A 22,165-nucleotide genomic window follows, 5' to 3' on the forward strand; every position below is an offset into this window, starting at 1 on the left:
ACCCATTAAAAATCCCACTCGCAGCTCGAGTCAATGGCAATTTGTTGTCCTCGTTTTTCTCCAATGACTGCAATTGAGCTTTTTTTTTCTTTACAAAATCCATTTTAGGACCTTTGTGGCTTCTTTGGGTGACTAGAAATTGGCTGTACGTTTTTTTCGGCGTCGCATGTGCTTTCAGTGTCTCTGCCATGAAGAAGCATGTTCTTTTCTGAGCTGTTATGGCATAAAGCTTTTAAAAGCACTTGGACTTTGACAGTTTAAGTTGGATGTGTTATTAGTGGTGATGGGGGTGGAGGTTGGTTGAAAAATATGTTTACTGCACAGTCGTAGCCCTTGGGTGCCATCTAAAAGCAGTTCATTAAATGGAATTTGACAACTGCTCTCATAGAGTCTCTGTGGTTCTGGGGCTCTGTCTCTTATAGTATGATAGCTGTGTGCGAAGAGATTGCTGAAGAATGGATAAAAACGCATTTGGAAAAGCATCATTTTTTTGTGACTGGTTTATCATGCAGCCACTGCTTTTTTTTTTTTTTTTTTTTTCAGGGAGGAAACAGTGGCTGAAGTGGTTCTAGCATGTACCAGCTGCTTTTAAAAAATTAATGGGAGATCTCTTTATGCTCAACATGGCATCTGACTGCAGATAATGCCCCTCCCTTTGACACAAACAGCCAATCAGCTTGCAACAAATGGGAGAAGGTGAAGAATAAAGGGTAAAGCACTTGGGAAGCCAGAGTCCATATAGGAACATCTGATCACTTAACGGCCATATTTGCAGTACTGCCGGGCAGTTATATCCAGTCCAGGCATTGTTATGAATGGTGAGGAACCAAACCACTGAAGGTCAAGTACCATTGCAAAAAACATACTCTTTTAGCTTGTTCTGGCTACTGCATTTGCACAGATCTTTTTCACTATACTGTAAACCCATACGTTGTTTTAACTCAAATGATTTAAGTCTGTTTTACATAAAATTGGATATTTCTAAACAATACTCAACTACTTTTGTGGGCACATATATACATTCAAACTGTGATCTTTGAGTTGAACCAACTTATAATAACTGAGTTTAGTCTGTTACCTTAGAAATAAATCAACTTCCCCTTTAATTGCAATAACTTGATGTTTTGATTTATACCAACTTAAGTTTTCATTACCCATTACTTGACTTTTTTAAGGCAAACGGTTTCCTCAATATTTTTAAGCAAATTTAACTATAGCATTGACACTTCTTTATTTACAGTGTAAATGTGAAAATTCCACTTTTTTTTTCTTTTTTTTTTTTAAACCGAGAATGTATCTATAAACATGTGACATGTTGAGCTCTACAATCGCTTCCATTCATTTTTCGATTAGTAAATACTAGTCTGATTTAAGATGTCTCTGGGCAAGGACCCTTGAAGTGGTGATGTGCGCAAGTGCAGTAGACAGATTTTTTTTGCATTACTGGGCCAAATGGTACAAACTATTCATGGGGGTTTTATTAGATGTAATTATTGATTTAAAACATGTTTTACTATGTTTGGCCAATTTCCAAACAGAATATGCCCTAAACATGTTTTTACACCTGCTAGCAAAAGCCTATAAAGGTTAAATACAGTGGCTAGTTTGGCAGAACAAAAAAAAACAGGCAAAAAATATTAAAAGCTAAGACGCTAGACGAACTGGAAATGGCAAGAGTGTTGACTGGGGCACCATCACTGCTAGTGAGTTGGTGGTGCTGCCATGAGTAGGAGCTAAGCTAAAAGCTAAACCAGCTAACAATATACAATGTATTTAGTTACCTAACTAACTGCATGCTCTGCAAGTCCAAGAGGAAACAGGGAGAATATAAACACTGTCCAGTAGAACCTTTTTTGCTTAGCCAGATGGTATTAATGGGGTTTTATTAGATGTCATCAATGCTTTTAAGTATGTTTTGACTTTTGGACTTAGTATTTTCATTGGACTATATATATATATATATATATATATATATATATATATATATATATATATATATATATATATATATGTTTTATATAGTGAAGAGATTAGAACCTGGTCTTACAAAGAGAGTTAAGTGAACAGACTCTCCTATAAGGTCTTTGGCACTGTCACACTAGAGTAGTTAGGGGCAGGCAGGGTCAGTAACAATATGGCAGCAAATATAAACAGCATACCAGAGTGTAGTCATACATAGTAAATCCAGCAAAAAAAAGGGTTAGCCAAAAATAAATTAATCAAAAATACAAAAAAGGTTCAGCAACAGAATAAACAATAGAGAGGGCAAGGACAAATTTGAGAGTCGGAAACAAAAACAAGTCGGTAACAAACAGCAACAAACAGAGAAAATGTGTCATACAAGAGCTTGATAACTAGATGCATTCAATATGGCAGTAAAGAGATCAAACTGAAGGGTATTTATAGTAGAAAGAACAGGTGATTAGTAACCAATTAGTAACTGAGGGAGCAGGAACTCTGTAGTGTCATGTGATCAGCAGAATTGGGCAAGTCCGTGTGCGTGCATGCTGGGAATTGAAGTCTTTGCTAAGCAGTTCAGAGTCTAGGGCAGGCAGACTGACAGCGTCGGGACTGACCTGTACCAGTCCACTTCAAGCCCTGTTCTCAAGGAAGAAACACCTGGTTTTTGGTTTAATGATCTATATAGTCTGCTGCAGTTGCCTCAACCTTGGTCCTATCTTTGGGAGATGGTGAGTTCAATCCCAGAAGGTCTACAGTCATTCATGGCTGAAATTCCAGGAAAGCATAATTGACTTTGCTCTGTGTGGGTGGGCAGGATGGCCTTCTGTCCTCCAAGTGTGTTGATCTTTACAATGACATTACATCAGCAACATTTCAAAAAGAGACACTGGTTTTTCACAGTATTTGGAGGAGGAAGCACATGCCAGTCTTCGCTTCCCCAGGGTGGGCAGCATTGTGTCATAAGGGATGACATAGTAGTGGGTGTGAATTGAACACAGCTTAATTGGTGGGAAAAGGTTACTATTGTGGGTATAAGTCATTTTTTTTCTATTTTTTTCATATGTTTTTGTTGTTACTTGACATTAAAACAGACAGTCATATATAAAGTATAAATTTGTAATCTGGTCATACAAGCACAAATCAGATGTAAGTAATCACTTTTATAACTGATTATAAAAGCAAATATGTAATCATCTAATTGAATTAACTGAGTTTATGCAACTAATTTAAATATATTAGTTTTTTTTTTTTCAAATTACCTTAATTTAAGGTGCCTGTTACCACATAATGTTATTAGTATAAACGAGGAAACACGTTTTACAGTTGTGGTATGTGTATAAGTACTAAACCATCACCGTTAATGCAGTTTTATGGAGAACACACAGAACACATAGCCAATAGCATTTGTTTGTTTTGTTCCTTAGTCCGTTTTTACACCTATAGTTGTTGTTTTTTATGGTCCAAATCAGTTGATGAGTTCATTTACTTGGAAAGTAAATAAATTGAAAAGATTCTGTTTTCCAGTGTGTATATCTGCGCAGTGTGAAGCTGCTTTAAAACAGAACACTGATAATTTGCTGCTTCACTTTTAAACACATTGTTTTCAATTGGACGTGCAGCACAGATGTATATGTAGTAAATGGAGTCGCATGGCTGCGAGCAGTGAATGCAGCACAGACTGCTTGTGTAAACAGCATAGAGCAGAGACAGCGTTTATTCATAGCTGTGACAATCATGGTTATCTGGCTAATATATCAGATTAAACTACACCTTATCAGCAGTTTAGCTCAAATAATAGGAGTATAGTTGATAGCTGGGTCCTACCTCTTCAGAGTTCGTTTGGGACCCGACCGAGACCACCTCCACTAGCAGGTCTCAGTGCGGTTATTTTCATTTGTACATTACTGTTTTCACAGCTGCTCAATCAAACTACACTCAGGGTACAAATGAACCAGAGTCTGTTTTAACCAAACCAAATAGTGCTGGACACCTAGAACACCAATAGAACACCTCTAATTTTCTTCCGATTTCACCTAACAAGCCAACATTCTCAGAGCCAGTCACTGGATCCCCAGCTCTGATACATCAGCTAACATATGCTAACAGTGGCAGTAATGTGGGAAGATCTTAAAGGTTTTACCCAGAAACTGGTTTGCTTCATGTTCAGTTACCATATTTTTTGCACTGTAATGTACACAGGTTCCCCAATGGTGGAACAAACTACCTTCCACTACCAGATCAGGAGAATCTCTCACTATCTATCTTTAAGAAACTCCTGAAGACAGAGCTCTTCAAAGAGCACTTACTCTCCTAACACCTCTAACACACTAACTACTTCTAACCTCATTTCCTTCTTCCCCTCCTTTACTCCTCTATCCTATTATTTGGCGTCTGCCAAATGTAATGTAATGTAATGTAATGTTCAGAGGGGAGTATGTCTGCCTGTAGCCTGCATGTTTACCGTGTTAAAGCGAGCTACGTGGGACAAGCTACAGCAACCGCTAGCTAATATCACCCTGGCTTACCGAAGCACTCAGGGTTCTTCAGTGTAGTGCTAGTAATTAGCCGACAATGCTAATGCTCCAGCCTTAGTGCTGGAGAAATTTGGAAATTTTAAGCTTACTGTAAATAAACAGAAGCACTTTACTTACCCAAAGAAAAACAGTTTTCAGGAGAGAAATCTGTGTAGACTAACATCCAGAACTCGTTTGTCTTTAAACGGGAGTCTTTTTTTTTTATTACAGTTTTGTTTTACTAAGCTTAATTGTCTACCCCCCACCACCACCCAAACACAAATCAGATATAAGTATCTACTGTATATCTAATTATATAAGCAGATATCTAATTATGGAATTAAATTAGAGTGGAAAACTCCTCTTATTGTAGTTGGATAATGCGAATTTGGTAAATGGAAGTGACAAACTATGAACGTCAAATTATTATCTCCTTGTTGGCAAGATAATAACCCAGCATTACTCAAAAAGGACTGGAATGTGTGAAAATGTTTTTTTTTTTTACACCTGCTAGCAAAACCAGCTAACAAGCTACAATGTCTTTAGCAACCTAACCAACTGCATGCTCTAAAAGTCCAAGAGGAAACAAGGAGGACATCAACACTGTCCAGTAAACTTGGATATAATTACAACAAAATAATAGCTATGTGTTTGTTTGCCAAGGTACGTTAGGCTAGGCTAGGTTATGCTATGCTATGCTATGTGGCTCCTGCTAAAGCAGAGCTTATCATGTGTTTCCACAATAAAAGGAAAATATTGTTTGTTTTATTCTGTGGAAATATATCACAAAGTTGTAAATAGGCCAGTAAAACGACATCTAAGCATTTTTTGCCCCGAACAAGGTCACATACTTACTTTATATGCACCAAAGAACAACCTAAATTTTTAACAAATGCAGTCAATGGCACTTTTAAAGACTTTGCACTTCATCTATTTTATGTTTTTTTATCTCCTTCTAGCAATTTCTGCTGTTTTACTGTGCTGTTATTTATGTAAAGCACTTTGAATTGCCTTTGCATATGAACTGTGTGCAGTATAAATAAACATGCCTTGCTTTGCCCAAGTACTGCAGTAAATAAAAAATGGCAAGTCTGGGCTCTTAAGGACTCTAAGAACTCTATTTAGTTTGCCTTCACATTTTCAAACATCTCTGCTGGACCAAAGCCAACATAGTGAAGCTAGTCCTTAGACGTAATTGAAGCTCAAACTTTATATAAGCTTTTGTTATATTCTGTTTGAACTTTCCTAATCAAACGGAGTGTAAAACCAACTCTAGGTATTCAGTCTTTGATGAAGAACATGAAATGTGATGGGGAAACATGAGGAGCAAAGGAAATCCTGTATCTGGGTTTAAAGGGAAGATTAGAGGACGAGGCGATGTCCTGCACTGTAGTGCTGTCAGAGGAGTCAGAGAAATAATCAATAATGACAGATGAGACGTGTAGATCAAACTGGCCTCCTGGACGGGGAGAGAAAGTACGTGTAGAAACACATTCTGACGCAATGACAATACACTGTATTAAGAAAAAAACATAAAAATGTACTTAATGTGGTAAGAAACAATTGAATAAACTGGGTTTATGCAACTCATTTAATCACATTCATATTACATTTACATTTAAGGCATTTAGCTGACACTCTTATCCAGAGCAACTTACAAGGTCATTGGTGTAGGACTCTTATTGGTGTAGCATACCATAGTCACCCAGACCTGGAATTGAACCCCAGATTGAGCTTCCCACATTATAGCTCACTGACAGGCAGTGGTGGTGTCAACTGCACCAACAATCCATTCATTAAAAATATTTCTTTTAATTAAATTCAGTTAAAATGCTTGTTACCACATCATTTTATTAAGTGTTATCAGGCAAACACATTTTTATATACATACCCGTTATAAACTGTTATGTATATAAGTATCAAACAATCACCATTAGTACATAAACACACAGAAAACAATTTTGTTTGTTTTGTCTCTAAATTGTCTTCCAATTTCACCTTACCAGCAAGCATGCTCAGAGGAAAAAACACAAATAAAATACATCAGCTAACAGATTCTAACAGTGGTAGTGATGTGGAGAGACAGTGTGACCAATTGTGCACTCTCGGGCTCTGGCTGCTGACAGTGAAAGGTCAAAGGTTTCACCCAGAAATTGGTTTGTTGCATGTCAATGTTAATGTCAGTTTTATTTCCGAAGCACATTTGAAACCAAACAAATGTTGATCAAAGTGCTGTACAGTAATAAATAAGCAAGGTATCAATTAAAAGAAAACAATCAATCAAACTATCAATTAAAAATCATCCACAATTAAAAGCCAACAAATAAAAATGAGTTTTCAGGCGGCAGTGAGAGGACTAACCTAACAATAGCAACTCATTCCAAAGTTTAGGGGCTAGGACTGCAAAGGCACGATCACCCCTCTGCTTCAGCCTAGATTTATGGATCAGCAGAAGAAGCTTATCAGCAGAGCTGAGTGATCTTAATGGAACATTATAACTGCCAGAGCTCGGAGAGATAAGTTGGAGATGAGCCTTTTAGTGACGCAAAATCTTAAAATCAATCCTAAATCAGACTGGCAACCAATGAAGGGAAACCAAGATGGATGATATGTGTTCTCATTTACATGTTCTTGTTAAAAGATGGGCAGCAGCAACTGTAGCCGTGAGATGGAGGCCTGACCAGCACCGGCATAAAGCCCATTACAGTAATCAAGTATAGATTAAATAAAAGCATGTATATCCCTCTCAAAATCATTGATGCACAAAAATGGCTTAACCTTAGTTAAAAGCCTCAGCTGAAATAACCTGGATTTAATGACAGAGTTTATCTGTTTATCTAACTTAAAATCACAGTCCATCATTACGCCAAGATTTTTAGCATAAGGTCTTACATAGGTATCTAGAGAACATATGTCCTTATAGGGGGCCTCATTGACACTGCTGGGTTCAAAAATCAGCACTTCAGTTTTGCTTTGATTGAAATTTAAAAAGTTCAGAGCCATCCAAACTTTAATGTCCTCGAGACGATCTAGAAACAATGTTAAGGAGCTTGTATCTCTTTGTTTACGAGGCAAATATATTTGATAGATAGATAGATAGATAGATAGATAGATAGATAGATAGATAGATAGATAGATAGATAGATAGATAGATAGATAGATAGATAGATAGATAGATAGATAGATAGATAGATAGATACTTTATTGATCCCGAAGGAAATTTAGCAGCCAGTAGCAGTTACACAACACAGTCGAAACAAACAATAAGTATTATAAAATAAAATAAAAGAGCACAGTGAGGAATATAAGACCCTAAACTATAAAATTATAAACTGAGACTTAAAAATATATACATAAATATATAAATACAAAAAAACTATACAAAGTGTGAAAGTAATCAGTCATAGATATGAGGTACTGCAGTAAAATAATAATTTAAGTATAGAAGGTATCAGCAGATATGACAATATTAAACATAAACCTGTGCAAGTATTGTATTTAAGTAAGGTGCGTAGTGTAGTGTCCAGGAGTGCAAAAGTACAGGATGTACAGTAAAGTGTCCAGGAGTGAAAAGGTACAGAGTGTACAGTAAAGTGCCAAGTGTCCAGGGATGCAAATGAACAGTATATACATTAAAAAGGCAAAAGAGTCCCAGGGTGTAGATGTGTAGGGTGCTTTCCAGTACAGATAAAAAAAGGCTGATTAAGAAAGCACATATTGAGACTCGTTCCTCATCTGTCCTCTCTCTCTCAAGATTTGGGTATCATCAGAAGGAGGAGGAGGAGGAGCTTTTATTGCCATTGTCACCTTTACAGATTACAACTAAATTAATAAAGTGCTTGACTCAATGAATAAATAGATACAGATTGCACATTTTCCCAGGGGTGGGGAGGGAGGTTTAAGGTGGGGTGGAAGTGGGGGGGGGAGATGGTGGATGATGTGGTGAAGGGGAAGTTGAGGGTTCAAGTAACTTGGTTATCCCAGTCTTGTGTTCAGAGCCATGATTGCTTTTGGATAGAAACTGTTTTTTAGGCGGGTTGTCCTGGTTTTCATCGCTCTACATCTTTTGCCTGATGGCAGGAGCTGGAAGAGATGAAAGCCAGGGTGTAAGGAATCATCAGCATACAATGAAAATAAAACTGGTCCAAGGATGGAGTCCTGCAGAACACCACACGTGAGAGGTGCTGAGGAGGATACATGATCCCCAAGCCTGACAGAAAAACTTATTTTAGATAAATAAGATCCAATGATCCATGACCATGGCATTTGTATATTAGCTTTGGAAATGCACAGTCATGAATTTTTGGCAGCCAAGGGTCTTTGTTAGCATCCACTGTCCTTTTTTAGGTGTCATAAAAATCATGTTAAAAGTAAGTGTCTTTGTTTCCAGGGTGCCTAAATATTTCTCAATGGCATACTATTCACATTAATGGTAATGGTAAGGGTAATCAGGTGATAAGATACAAAGCAGTTAACTGACCTCAGCTCAGTTCTCAGTAGAGCTTAGATCGGGTCCAAAATAACCCAGCCTAATAATCTAAGCCTGTGCAGGTTCTGTCCGAGCCTGACCCAGTCCACCACATAAGCAGCCATTAGTCTGATCCTGATATGAACAACACATTATTTATAAGTAAAGAGTCAGAGTTGTAGATGCCTGTTATTCCTGATTTTTGCCCTCAAAAGTTTGTATTGTCTTGCCTGGTGTCCACGTCCACACCCACACTTAGTTAGACAAATTATACGTGGGGTGGCGATTGACCGACATGCAGAACTTTCAGTTGTATCTGCACAAAAGGTATAACTAGGCCTACATGAATGATGCAACACAGATGTTCTTGAGCCCGACCCATCAGGGCCTCTGGACCCCTGTTGAGCTCGGGTTGAGCATTGGGTCGGGCTCGGCCAGAGAATATAAACTTTCTCAACAGATTTATAGTAAGTAAGAAATTATTAAATGGATGAGAGATTGTTTTTGCTAGTTTACTAACAACGACTTTTAGATTGTGCTGAGATTAAAACCAAGCTCACTAGCTAAAATTAAAAGATATGTTTCAACAAATGTCCAAATATTATTGAACTGCATTAAGAACATAATGTCATACTGAAGATTAAATAGGAATAGCATGAATAATAGTAGTTCAATGGAACTGGACACATACAACTTGTTAGCAAATTAGCAACATGCCATGCAAATTTTGGTCGCACTTTATAAGTTTACTTAATAACTGTGTAGTTACACAGTAACAATCTGTGTAATAACAGTGTAACTACTGCTAAAGAACACATTTTGCAGATGTATTGCATTTGTACAGATTATGTAATTGCACGCCGTGTTAGTCAACTTGTGGGTAATAGGGTGGGAGTACATGCACATGTAATAGGGCATGTTAGTGTGTATGGAATAAGTAAATACATTTATATTTCTCCAGCAATAATACGGAGAAAGTAATGGTTTTCCAATACTAAATATCATTATTCAGTTTTTATTATGGAAAAGTGGCACAAAATTGTCTGCTATGTCTAACTGGGGCTGATACATGTGTGTATTTACATCACCTGTACAACTTGAATTAATTTGCAACAATGCATAATTCACCAGTAATTACACTGTTATTACATGTTTGTTATTGTTTAACTACACAGTTATTACATACACTGATAATAAAGTTGACCCCAATAATGTTCTATCAGAAATAAGAATAAAAATAAATAAAATGGAATCAGGCTTTACACTGATAGTGAGATAAATTTGTTATGAGCTAATAAATGGGTTTAGCGTCTGGCCCACAAAACTACATCTGGCCCACTTCTAGGTCATTATTCTAAGTGGTATGCACAGTATGCGGGTCACTAGTAAATTGGCAGATGTGGCACAGGTTCAGGTTGTATTAATGCTTCTATCAGGGTAGGGACAAAGTTCGTTTAATTTATTTATATTCTCATTTCAGGCAGTTATCTGCTTGTGCTAGATTAGCATGGCATGTTTGTTGCTAACTAACTAACTAAAAGCTAACAGTGCATTATTTCTTTATTCAACAATAACTTATTATTAAATTATGGCTGTTGTTTGTTCTCTATAAGAAGAAGAGGTGTCAAGTAATAATTACAGTATTTAAGTACAAATATTTTGGTTATTTATACTTTACTGAAGTAATTATTTTTCAGACAGTATTTTTTCTTCTACTCTTTACATTTTCTCATTTATCTGAACTTTTATACTTCTTAGATTTTAAAAATAGCCTCGTTACTCCTGTTTCAATTCAGCTATTTTTTTTGTTACGGCTTCTCATCGTTAAACAAACAACAACAACAAAAAACTTTCCAGGTAAATATCTCCATCCAGATAGAATGAATTTTATTGTGGTTGGATTGGAAAAAAAATGTAAAAATAAATTTTAATGGTAAATAAGCATTTGATTCCCTACCAAACATTAAGAGTTCTGGCTCCTACAGACAAGTTAGACGCTCCTAATCAAATCATTAAAATGCATTAAATACAGCTCTCTTAAATTCCTGTCACCTGTATAAAAAAACTCCTGTCCACAGACTTAATTCATCAGTCAGACTCTAACCTCAACCACATGGGCAAGACCAAAGAGCTTTCTAAGGCTGTCCCGGACAAGATCATAGACCTGCACAAAGCTGCACCACAAGTTACATGCTAGGTGAGAAGAAGACAACTGTTGGTGCAATAGTAAAAAAAAAAAAAAAAAAAAAAGAAATACAAAAAGACTGTAAATTGACATCGATCTGGGGCTCCATGCAAAATCTCACCCTGTGTTGTATCTTAGATTATAAGGAAGGTGAGAGAACAGCCTAAAACTACATGGGGGAACTTGTTAATGATCACAAGGCAGCTGGGACCACAGTCACCAAATATAGGCCTCTGTGCTGCAGTCTAAGCTTTTGTCCTTAATGACATTTTTTCCCCATTGCATTACTTTTAATTTTATACTTCAACCTCTTACTGCAGAAGCGCCCTCTAGCGGCCCGTTCTGACTATGTAAATTAGAATGCTTAAAAGCGTCAAATATTCTAAACACACCAACCAACTAACCAGCTCATCTTCTTTAGGTCTACTTTAACTACCTGCATGCAAATTTACAGCCATCTACATGAAACCAGTCGCCAGAAATCTCCAACTGAAAACAGCTTGTTTTTTTCACATTGTTTAAATGGGGAACACGCCTCCCCAACAAAATAGCCTTATAAAATATTATTAGTATGTAAAATAACATCAGATTATATTATAGAAAATTCACTTACTATCACAGCATCCACAATACAGCACTGAACTGCAGATAAAATATCCATAAAGTCCTTTATTCGCCTGCTCACTTCTCCTCACAAACATGCGTTTATTTTCAGCGCAGCCGCAACGTAATATTCTCAAGCTCCTAGCAACCACACATGTAATGTTTTCACGTAAAGTTGTAAGTGAATACAAAGCTAAGGGTGTCTTCTTCTAGATTCTGTGTTTTTTATTGGTCCACAAACAACTACTTTTCTTGATTGATCGTCTATTGAACCAATGACGTGAGCGCCGGATCTCGCTGGTGGTCAGGGCTGTCCAATCAAATCAGGTCATAGCCTTTCTCCACCATCACAAAAGTGATTGACACCTATTTCAACCAATAGTCCACCCTTAGACGAAAACACTGATACGTAATTTGCCCTGATTGGTCTCCTAATGGCTGGGGGAGGGGCATGCCAAACATTTTCCTCTGCATTTAATGTTCTCAAATAGAACCTAAATAATGAAAATTATTTGTGAATTACTGTTTTGTCCCAAGTGTCTACTTCAGTTTAAGACCTGAATGGTCATTGTGCTATATGTAAAACTTAAGATATCCAGTGTGATAGCATAGTAGTGCAAATCACATGAAAATGAGCAAAAAAATGGATCTGCAGTAAAGGACCTGCACCTTTGATTAAATCATTAACGTTGCTATAAAGGGATGCATTTGGAGAGTTTTATTGTTTTTTTTTTCCTCTCCCATTGTACCAAAGTCTTACTGAGATCTGAACAGTGTCTTTTTTTTGTTGTTGTTGTTGAGTACTGTGCGTCTGTGGTTTTAATTACATTTAGCACAGTGTGATCGAATTTAGCATCTTGAGAGCAGCTAGCAGGCAGCCAGCATTGTGAGCTTCTTGGAAATCCTACTGTGTAGCTAAGTGAAAACAGTCGGCGCCAGCACTGTGATTATGTTGAAAAATGTGGTCATTTTTATATTTGGCAATCGAGTTCTTCTCTGTGCGTTTTTTTTTTTTTTTTTTTTTCCTGGAATTTGTCATCAAGAAAGTAGTTATTTGTGATGCAGCAAGACAGGCTGTTTATCTTTGCTGTTTTACTGTCAGAATGCATAATAAAAGTCGCTATTTAATGCTCGGATATCTGTAGAACTCTCTTTTTTTTCCTTTGCCAAAACTTATATCTCAGCTCCAGCTGTTTATGTATGTGTGTGAGTGTTTGAGAGCGTGTGATACAGAACTTCAGCAACACGAATTTACTGTATATTGCAGCGTTCTGAACAAATCGTAGGCCGATATTCTCTGTAAGCAGCAATAAAGTCGGGGTAATGCAGCATACCTGTGTTTCCTGCTTCTGCTGAAAATACATTTCAAGCTCTCCAAAGTAGTGCACTCAAGTGAGGAAAGATAAAATTGCTTTATGCCGTTGACACACATGCACACTCAGACACTCTGTGGGCTGGGTTCCGAGGCTTTGCTTGAGGAGTTTGCGCTTACTTTTTGCTGAACGCTTGGAACAAGAACCGCATGACTGACGCTTTTGTGCTTTCCGCCATAACTGTTTCCTCGGCCCGTGGGCAGCAGCGATTGAACAGCCGAGCTAAAGCTATTCACCGTGTTTGATTGGGGGGGTTGAGGGTAAAGCAACTTATTAAATCGTGTTAGAGGGAGATTTCAGAAAAGACATCTTTAATAAATGTCTCAGCCTCCATTTCAGACCTGTTCTTAACTCGGCCTCACCATCATTTTCCTTCAACGCCACCGTGACGGCCGTCCTGTCTACAGTCAGCAGATTAACTCGACACAAAATCATTGAGATCTGATGTAATGCTCTTTTTTAAAATGTGAGAAAAAAAAGAAACGATTGACAAGGCTGTAAGTCGGGAGCAACAAAATGCTTAGCACCTCAAAATTAGAAGGAACATTGAGCTTGCTTCAAAAAAAAAAAGGTTTCACTGTAATTCATGTGCATTTTAAAATCCAAGCAATTCTTTGAAGAATGAAAAAGTGATAGCAGGGATCCTATGTCTTTACTTTAACACTAAGAAGACTGAAATTTTAGGATTTCTAAGTTATTGCGACTCCTTGATCTTAATCATTAGAGAGCTATAAGTAAACTTTTGTTATATAAATAAATTCATGACAGAAAGGCCCACACCCCACTATCCTCCACCACCCAACTTTCACTCTGTTTATAGCTGTATCCAGACAAGATTAGTTTCTCAGAGGGTCCTGGGGTAATTTTCTCTTTTATAGGGGGGGTTAATCATATGCAAGGCTGAATTACCTACTGTTTTTTCGCTTCATGGTCCTTCGGTAATTTTAGTCCCGTCCGGACTCACATCTCTTTTATAAAATAGCTCTGTGTTCACTGCCACACACCTTAACTACACTTTGGGTGCAGATTTCCACGGAGATCCACGTAAACACAACAGCAAGTGAAAACAGAGGAGCTACTGAACGCGATGGATGTCACATGACCGAGAAATCCTAAAAACTCACTGGTCCTCCTGTTTTTTCAATTGCAGTCCGGATGCAAGAGTTTTTAATCACTGAAGAAGTGTGAAATATTTTTTTCACTGTAAATCCTCCAGATATATACAAAATATCGATACCATATTAGTATATAAATAAATATGTATACATAGTATATGGTCCAATAAACACACTTTGCACATACAGTGAATGGACAAACTCTGCTTTAGTGCTGCAATTCCCAGAATGCACCTGCCCGTGTCAGGAGTGATTTTTACGCCTAATACAGATTCTGTAGTCCAAAACCTGCCCTTTACGCTTACAGCAAATGGACAAACTCCACTTCAGCACTATAATTCCCAAAATGCATCTGCCTGTGTCACATGTCCAGACTCAACCACTCACAGATCATTTTCATGCCTGATTTGGTCTCCGTAGTCAAAATCCTGGTCTTTATACAGTGTATCAGGAAAGTGAGTACACCCCTCACATTTCTGCATATATTAACGTATATCTTTTCATTGAATAACACTGACAAAATGACACTTTGACACGATGAAAAGTAGTCAAGTAAATGTGTGCAGCTTATATAACAGTGTAAATGTATTCTTCCCTCAAAATAACTCAATATACAGCCATTAATGTCTTAATCACTGGCAACAAAAGTGAGTACACCCCATAGTTTTCCTGAAGTGTGAATTTTGGGGAAAAAGCTAAGCTTTAGCCGTTCTAGTGTTGAAGAAGTAAAACAAAATATGTAATTAACACTTGGCAATAATTGAACAACTAATACAGTACAGTTCTGATAAGTATTGCAACTTTATTAACATGAGGTACACATGGATTATTGTGTATGGTTAGACAGTTAACCATCCATTTGATATTTTTATAGTAAATACCTCCTACAATGGCCAGAACCCACCTACACTCAGAACAATCTTTTTAGTGAAAATTAACTAAACATAGGAAACATCACATAAGAAGAAACTTTGCAAACCAAACTTCAACTGTACTTAATTTAGATTTTTTTAAGAGCACTTTGGCACTCTAGCTCTCAATAAAAAACCTAACATTTGCTAAATTAAATAAAGTTTTGAGTATACTTAATGTTTGGTATCATCACAAACTCTCAGTTTTTTAGCTGAACAATACAAGCTGTACGGGGCTAGTGTAGTAACAGTGTCTGAGCTAACTTAGCATTAGCATTCATTTGTTTAACAAAAAGTTGACTGCCTTTCTCTGTGTAAAAAGACAAGGAGTTCCTGCATGTTTAGATGCATGGTGGTTTTGCTGGTTATTGCTGGTTATTTTAAACAATGATTTTAATTTAGGCATGGTATTGCACAGTCACTGCTGTAAAATATCTGTAGCAGTTTGAGTTATAGTTCTATAATCCAGTGTTTTTCAGCCTGTTTTAAACGCTTGACTCATGCTGAAACACACTACAGCAGCCTTGTTAATATTTCAGCCCTCGCCAGGGTCTCGCCATGAAACTTCACAGCATAGGTAGGTTGGCATTTGTCTGCGTTGATAATAGATTAATATCCAACACAAATACACAAAAAACATGGTACTGGCAACCAAAAATAAACTGCTTTGAGAATATATATGATTTTTAATTCTCAGCTCAATTATTTTGTCATGGCTGGACAGGATTCAGACACTCGCAGATACAAATACGACACCTTATTAAAGGAAGTATCAAAACTGAGAGTAGTCAGAACGTTCAGGGTCAATACCAGTAAACAGCAACAATGGAGAGCCAGCATACTTTAAACGAGATACAGTCTAGAGGTCATACACAGGCAGGAGATATCGGAAGGTAGGCAGAAATCGAGGTTGGAAAAACAAAACAAGGTCATACACGAGAGGGTAACATAGACAATGGGATAAACGCTTGTAGAGTGATAAACCAAAAAATACCAATAAGTTTGTGTAGTTAAGGTGTATACAGTTGCAAGAAAAAGTATGTGAACCTTTGGGATTACTTGGATTTCTGCATAAATTGGTCATTAAATGTGTTCTGATCTATATCTAAGTCACAACAATAGACAAACACAGTCTGTTTTAACTAACACCACACAAAAAAATATATATGTTTGCATGATTTTACCACAGTGCAGGGAGGGAAACCCCTAGGCTAAGAGCTAATTGGAGCCAGGAGTCTGGCTGGAGTCAGCCAACCTGGAGTCCAATCAATGTGATGAGATTTGATGTTTTGTTTAAAGCTGCCCTGCCCTGTAAACACACACACACACACCATTTTTGAGTTTGCTGTTCTTAAGAAGCATTGCTTGATGTGAACCTTGCCTCACAAAAAAGAGCTCTCAGAAGACCTATATTCAAGAACTGTTGACTTGCATGAAGCTGGAAAGAGTTACAAAAGTATCTCTTAAAGCCTTGATGTTAATGCGTCCAAGGTAAGACAGACGGTCTACAAATGGAGAAAGTTCAGCACTGTTGCCACTCTCCCTTAGTCGTGGTCATCCTGTAAAGATGACTGCAAGAGAACAGCGCAGAATGATCAATGAGGTGAGGAAGAATCCTAGAGTGTCAGCTGAAGACTTACAGAAATCTCTGGCACATGCTAACATTTTTGCTGACAAATCTACAATAAGGAAAACAGGTCCCACTTTATAATAAGTGTCCCTAAGTACTATGTAGTTACACGGTAACAATCCACGTAACTACAGTGTAACTACTGATGAAGTACACATTGTTACAGATTAACTACAGAGGTACAGGTTATGTAATTACACATGTGTATTAAGGGTAATTTTGACATGTGTAAGTACACATGTGTACCAGGGTGAGTGTGCTTACACAAGTGATAGAGTAAGTGTACTTACACATGTGTAACAGTGTGTGTGTTAAGTTGAGTATAAACTTATCCAACAGGTATTGTCTAGTATGTAATTAGGGCTGATTGAGTACACACACTATTACACATGTGTAAGTACACTTGCTCTATTACTTGTGTAAGTACACTTACCCTGGTACACGTGTACTTACACAAGTCAAAACTACCCTTAATACACATGTGTAATTACATAAGCTGTACCTCTGTAGTTAATCTGTAACAGTGTGTACTTCATCAGTAGTTACTGTAGTTACATGGATTGTTACCGTGTAACTACATAGTACTTAGGGACACTTATTATAAAGTGGGACCGGAAAACATTAAGCAAGAATGGAGTTCGTGAAAGGACATGGGAGGACTCAACAGAGGATGAATGATGCAACAGGACATTGACCCAAAACATAGAAGTAAATCAACAATAGAAGAAAATGTGCCTTCTGGAGAGTCCTGACCTCAACCCAATTGAGATGCTGTGGCCTCAAGACCTCAAGAGAGTGATTCACACCAGATATCCCAAGAATATTGCTGAACTGAAACAGTTTAGTGAAGAGGAATGATCCAACATTTCTCCTGATTGCTGTGCAGGTCTGATCTGCAACTACAGGAAACGTTTGGTTGAGGTTATTGTTGCCAAAGGAGGGTCAACCAGTTATTAAATCCAAAGGTCCACATATTTTCCCCCCTCACTGTGAATGTTAACAATTTGTGTTCAATAAAAACCATACAAAAATAAATATTTTTTTGTGTGGCACTAGTTTAAGCAGACTGTGTTTGTCTATTGTTGTGACTTAGATGAAGATCAGAACACATTTATTGACCAATTTATGCAGAAATCCAAGTAATCCCAAAGAGTTCACATACTATTTCTTGCACCTGTATATAGTGGTGTGAACAGGTGTGATCAATGTGATTGACTTCCGGTGATTGACTTCCTGTTGGTGCCATGTGCAATGACATGTAATCATCTGAGGGAGTGATGTCAGTGTGTGGTGCATTCTGGGTATCGTAGTCTGGAACCTGTAGATTGCAGGTAGAGCTGCGATTGTAGGGGAGACAGGAGCACCTCGGTGCCAGACATAATACATTTATTATTTTTGTTGTTGTTTTTGTTCTATTTAGCTTAGGCTTATAATTATGTTGCATTTGTATTAAAAATGCTAGCAAATTATCTGGCTTGGTTTAGAGCTCCACACTTCCTGCCAACCCTACCTATAAGTTCACACTTTCATGTCTCTGTCTTTCTGTTTCAGCTTATAATGACAACAGGACATTTGAGGACAGGACAATTAAAATTGCATTATCAAATTGGAACCACACTGTGATTTCAGGTCGGTAAAACGCCATGAAACCATACCACCTTAAAACAACACAGTGGCCTACATATATCTCAGGCAATAAGGAAAACTTTACAACAGAAGAAAGAAAAAATAAACCTTTGACTTCAACTTTCATTTTGGAGCATTTTTATTGGTCCATTCATCATGACATTTTGACACAACGTAAAGAACAACTGCCAGATTGAAAAATGGGAACTACCAGGAGATACAACCCCAAATCTGAAAAAAACTGGAACAGTATGAAAAAGGGTAAAGAAGGCAAAGAATTTACCACTTTATAATATTGGCTGCAAACAGTTTGCCCTTTTTATGCACTAAAATTATGATTGTTTAAATCAAGTCAAGTCAAGTCAAGTCAAGAGGCTTTTATTGTCATTACATCTGAGTACAGGTACACAGTGTGATGAAATTACGTTCCTCCGGAACCATGGTGCAACATAGAACAACAAGCAATAGACAACATAAAGTGCAGGAGTGACGACAGTGCAACATAAAATTATAAAATTATAACACTAAATAACAATAAATACAATAAATACAAAGGACAAGACAATTTAAAGACAGGACAGTGCAGTACTGATACGGTATAATAAGTGTATAGTGGGGATAAGGTGCAGAGATGTGTGACATACTGTAACATATAGAACATATATAATCACAGCAGTTACTGAGGTAGAGTTTATAGTTTTTAAGAGTGCAGCAAATAAAGTCCTGTCAGCCTTTGTGTGATGACTGGGTGTGTGTGTGCATGAAGTTCAGTTCTCGTGAGTGTAAAGGGGGGGGGGTGGTGTAAAGTTTAGTTTTGTGTGAGTGTGTTGGGTGAGTGGTGGGTGGGGTGGGGGTTCAGTTCTGTCTCTGTGCGTTGAGAAGTCTGACTGCCTGGTGGATGAAGCTGTTGCAGAGTCTAGTAGTGGAGGCTCGGATGCTCCTGTATCTTCTGCCGGACGGCATCAGACCGAAGAGTCCGTGTGAGGGATGGGTGGGGTCGTCCACAATGCTGGTGGCTTTGCGGATGCAGCGTGTGGTGTAGATCTCGGCGATGGAGGGAAGAGAGACTCCGATGATTTTCTCAGCTGTCCACACTATCCGTTGTAGGGACTTGCGGTCTGAGGTGTTGCAATTCCCAAACCAGACGGTAATGCAGGTGCTCAGGATGCTTTCTACAGTCCCACTGTAGAACATGGTGAGGATGGGGGTGGGAGATGTGCTTTCCTCAGTCTCCGCAGGAAGTAGAGGCGCTGCTGGGCTTTCTTGGTTATGGAGCTGGTGTTGAGGGACCAGGTGAGGTTCTCTGCAATGTGAACACAGAGGAACTTGGTGTTATCCACAATTTCCACAGCAGAGCCGTTGATGTTCAGCGGGTGGTGGACACCTGGAGCTCTCCTGAAGTCAACAACCATCTCCTTGGTTTTATCCACGTTTAGAGATAGGTTGTTGGTTCTGCACCAGTCTGTCAGCCACTGCACCTCCTCTCTGTATGCTGACTCGTCGTTCTTGCTGATGAGGCCAACTACAGTTGTGTCATCAGCGAACTTGATGATGTGGTTTGAGCTGTACTTTTTAGTACAGTCATGAGTCAGCAGAGTGAACAGCAGTGGGCTGAGCACACAGCCCTGGGGGGCGCCAGTGCTCAGTATGGTGGTGCTGGAGGTGTTGTTTCCAATCCTGACTGATTGTGGTCTCTCAGTCAGGAAGTCTAAAACCCAGTTGCAGAGGGAGGAGTTCAGGCCCAGCAAGCTCAGTTTTCCGATCAGATGCTGAGGGATGATGGTGTTGAATGCTGAACTGAAGTCGATGAACAGCATTCGAACATAGCAGTCTTTGTTGTCCAGGTGGGTGAGAGCCAGGTGGAGCACAGTAGAGATGGCATCGTCTGTTGATCTGTTTGGATGATACGCAAACTGCAGAGGGTCCAGTGAGGACGGGAGCTGGTTTTTGATGTGCCTCATGACCAGCTTCTCAAAGCACTTCATGATGATGGGAGTAAGTGCAATGGGACGGTAGTCATTAAGGCAGGACACTTGAGACTTCTTCGGCACAGGGACGATGGTGGTCGTCTTGAAGCACGTCGGCATGATTGCAGTACTCAGAGAGATGTTGAAAATGTCCGTGAGAACATCCGTGAGTTGTTCTGCACATCCTCTGAGCACTCTGCCAGGTATGCTGTCTGGTCCTGGGGCTTTCCATGGGTTGACTCTGAGTAGAGTTTTCCGCACATCAGCTGAGGACAGGCACAGTACCTGATCGTTTGGAGGAGGTGTAGTCTTCCATGCTGTCGTGTAGTTCTGTGCTTCGAACCTTGCGTAGAAGGAGTTCAGTGCATCTGGAAGGGAGGCATCACTGTTACAAGAAGGGGGGGTGACTTGTAGTTGGTGATGGTCTGGATGCCCTGCCACATGCGCCGAGTGTCAGTAGTGTCCTGGAAGTGGGCGTGGATTTTCTTTGCGTAGATGCGCTTTGCCTCTCTGATCCCCCGGGAGAGCTTGGCTCTAGCTGATCGGAGGCCAGCCCTGTCCCCTGACTTAAAGGCCTTGTCTCGGGATCTCCGCAGCACACGCACCTCTGCAGTCATCCACGGCTTCTGGTTGGGGCGGGTTGTGATGGTTTTGGAGACAGTAACATCCTCAATGAACTTGCTGATGTAGCCAGTCACTGAGTCTGTGTACTCCTCCAGGTTGATGGAGTCATAAGAGGTAGCAGCTTCTCTGAACATGTCCCAGTCAGTGTGCTCAAAACAGTCCTGAAGAGCAGAGATGGCTCCTGGAGGCCAGGTTGTAACTTGCTTCTTCTCTGATTTGGCACGTCTGATGAGCTGTCTGTATGCTGGGATGAGCATGACAGTGATATGATCAGAGTAGCCGTAGTGGGGGCGGGGCTCTGCTCTGTACGAACCGGGAATGTTAGTATACACACAATTGAGCAGGTTAGCTCCACGGGTTGGAAAATCCACATGTTGATGAAAGCTGGGCAGCAGAGCCTTCAGATTACTGTGATTGAAATCGCCAGCAACAATAAACAGTCCGTCGGGGTGTGAGTTCTGGAGTTTGGAGATAACAGGGTACAGTTCTTGCAGAGCGTTAGCATTAGCACCGTTAGCATTAGCACTGGGTGCTACATACACTGCTATTCTGTACACGCTGCTAAGCTCTCTGGGCAGGTAGAATGGCCTGGCTCTGACTACAGCAAACTCCACCAGCGGCGAGCAGTAGCTGGAGATCAGCGCAGCGTTGTTACACCATGCTGTGTTGATGTAAACACACACCCCACCTCCACGAACCTTGCCCGAGAGGCCGGCGTCACGGTCCGCGCGGTAGCATAGCATGCCGCTCACCTCAATCGCGGAGTCCGGGATGGAGTTCGTTAACCACATCTCCGTGAAAACGAACACACAGCAGTCTCTGAACTCGCGCTGGGATGTCCGCTGGAGCCGGAGATAGTCAATCTTGTTTGGCAGGGAGCAAACGTTGGAGAGAAGGAGAGATGGAACCGCTGGCCGGCTGGAGTCAGCCATTAGCTTAGCGCGGACACCGGCTCTCTTACCGCGCTTTCGGCTCCTCGCGCAACGCTTGTTGAGAGACCGCTTCCGGATAGCAGGCTCAGGAAACGCCGCGGATCTTAGCAGGCCTAGCGCGCGTAGCTCCGCTCGTAGACCGCCTGTAAGTACAGATTTTTGTTGATTTTGCAGGTCTAGCAGGGTCTGTCGCTCGTAAGTTGTTCCCATAGCGAACTTTTGCATGATTGCGAGTTCAGATCGGATTATTTACACA

The 22,165-nt window shown here is 39.5% G+C and overlaps 1 protein-coding gene across 1 annotated transcript in view; it reads right to left on the reverse strand.

Annotated features, from left to right (window-relative positions):
• The window catches only part of LOC125804732 (uncharacterized), a 343,176-nt gene extending 321,281 nt beyond the window's left edge, over window positions 1–21,895 (reverse strand). The window contains exon 1 of the mRNA XM_049484059.1: window positions 20,697–21,895. Within this exon, the coding sequence (XP_049340016.1) occupies window positions 20,713–21,768 (1,056 nt within the window). The 5' untranslated portion in view covers window positions 21,769–21,895 and the 3' untranslated portion in view covers window positions 20,697–20,712. The remainder of the gene's footprint in view (window positions 1–20,696) is intronic.
• Window positions 21,896–22,165: the final 270 nt, after the last annotated feature.

Source organism: Astyanax mexicanus, chromosome 10 (genome assembly GCF_023375975.1).
Source record: "Astyanax mexicanus isolate ESR-SI-001 chromosome 10, AstMex3_surface, whole genome shotgun sequence".
Classification (NCBI taxonomy): Eukaryota; Metazoa; Chordata; class Actinopteri; order Characiformes; family Acestrorhamphidae; genus Astyanax; species Astyanax mexicanus.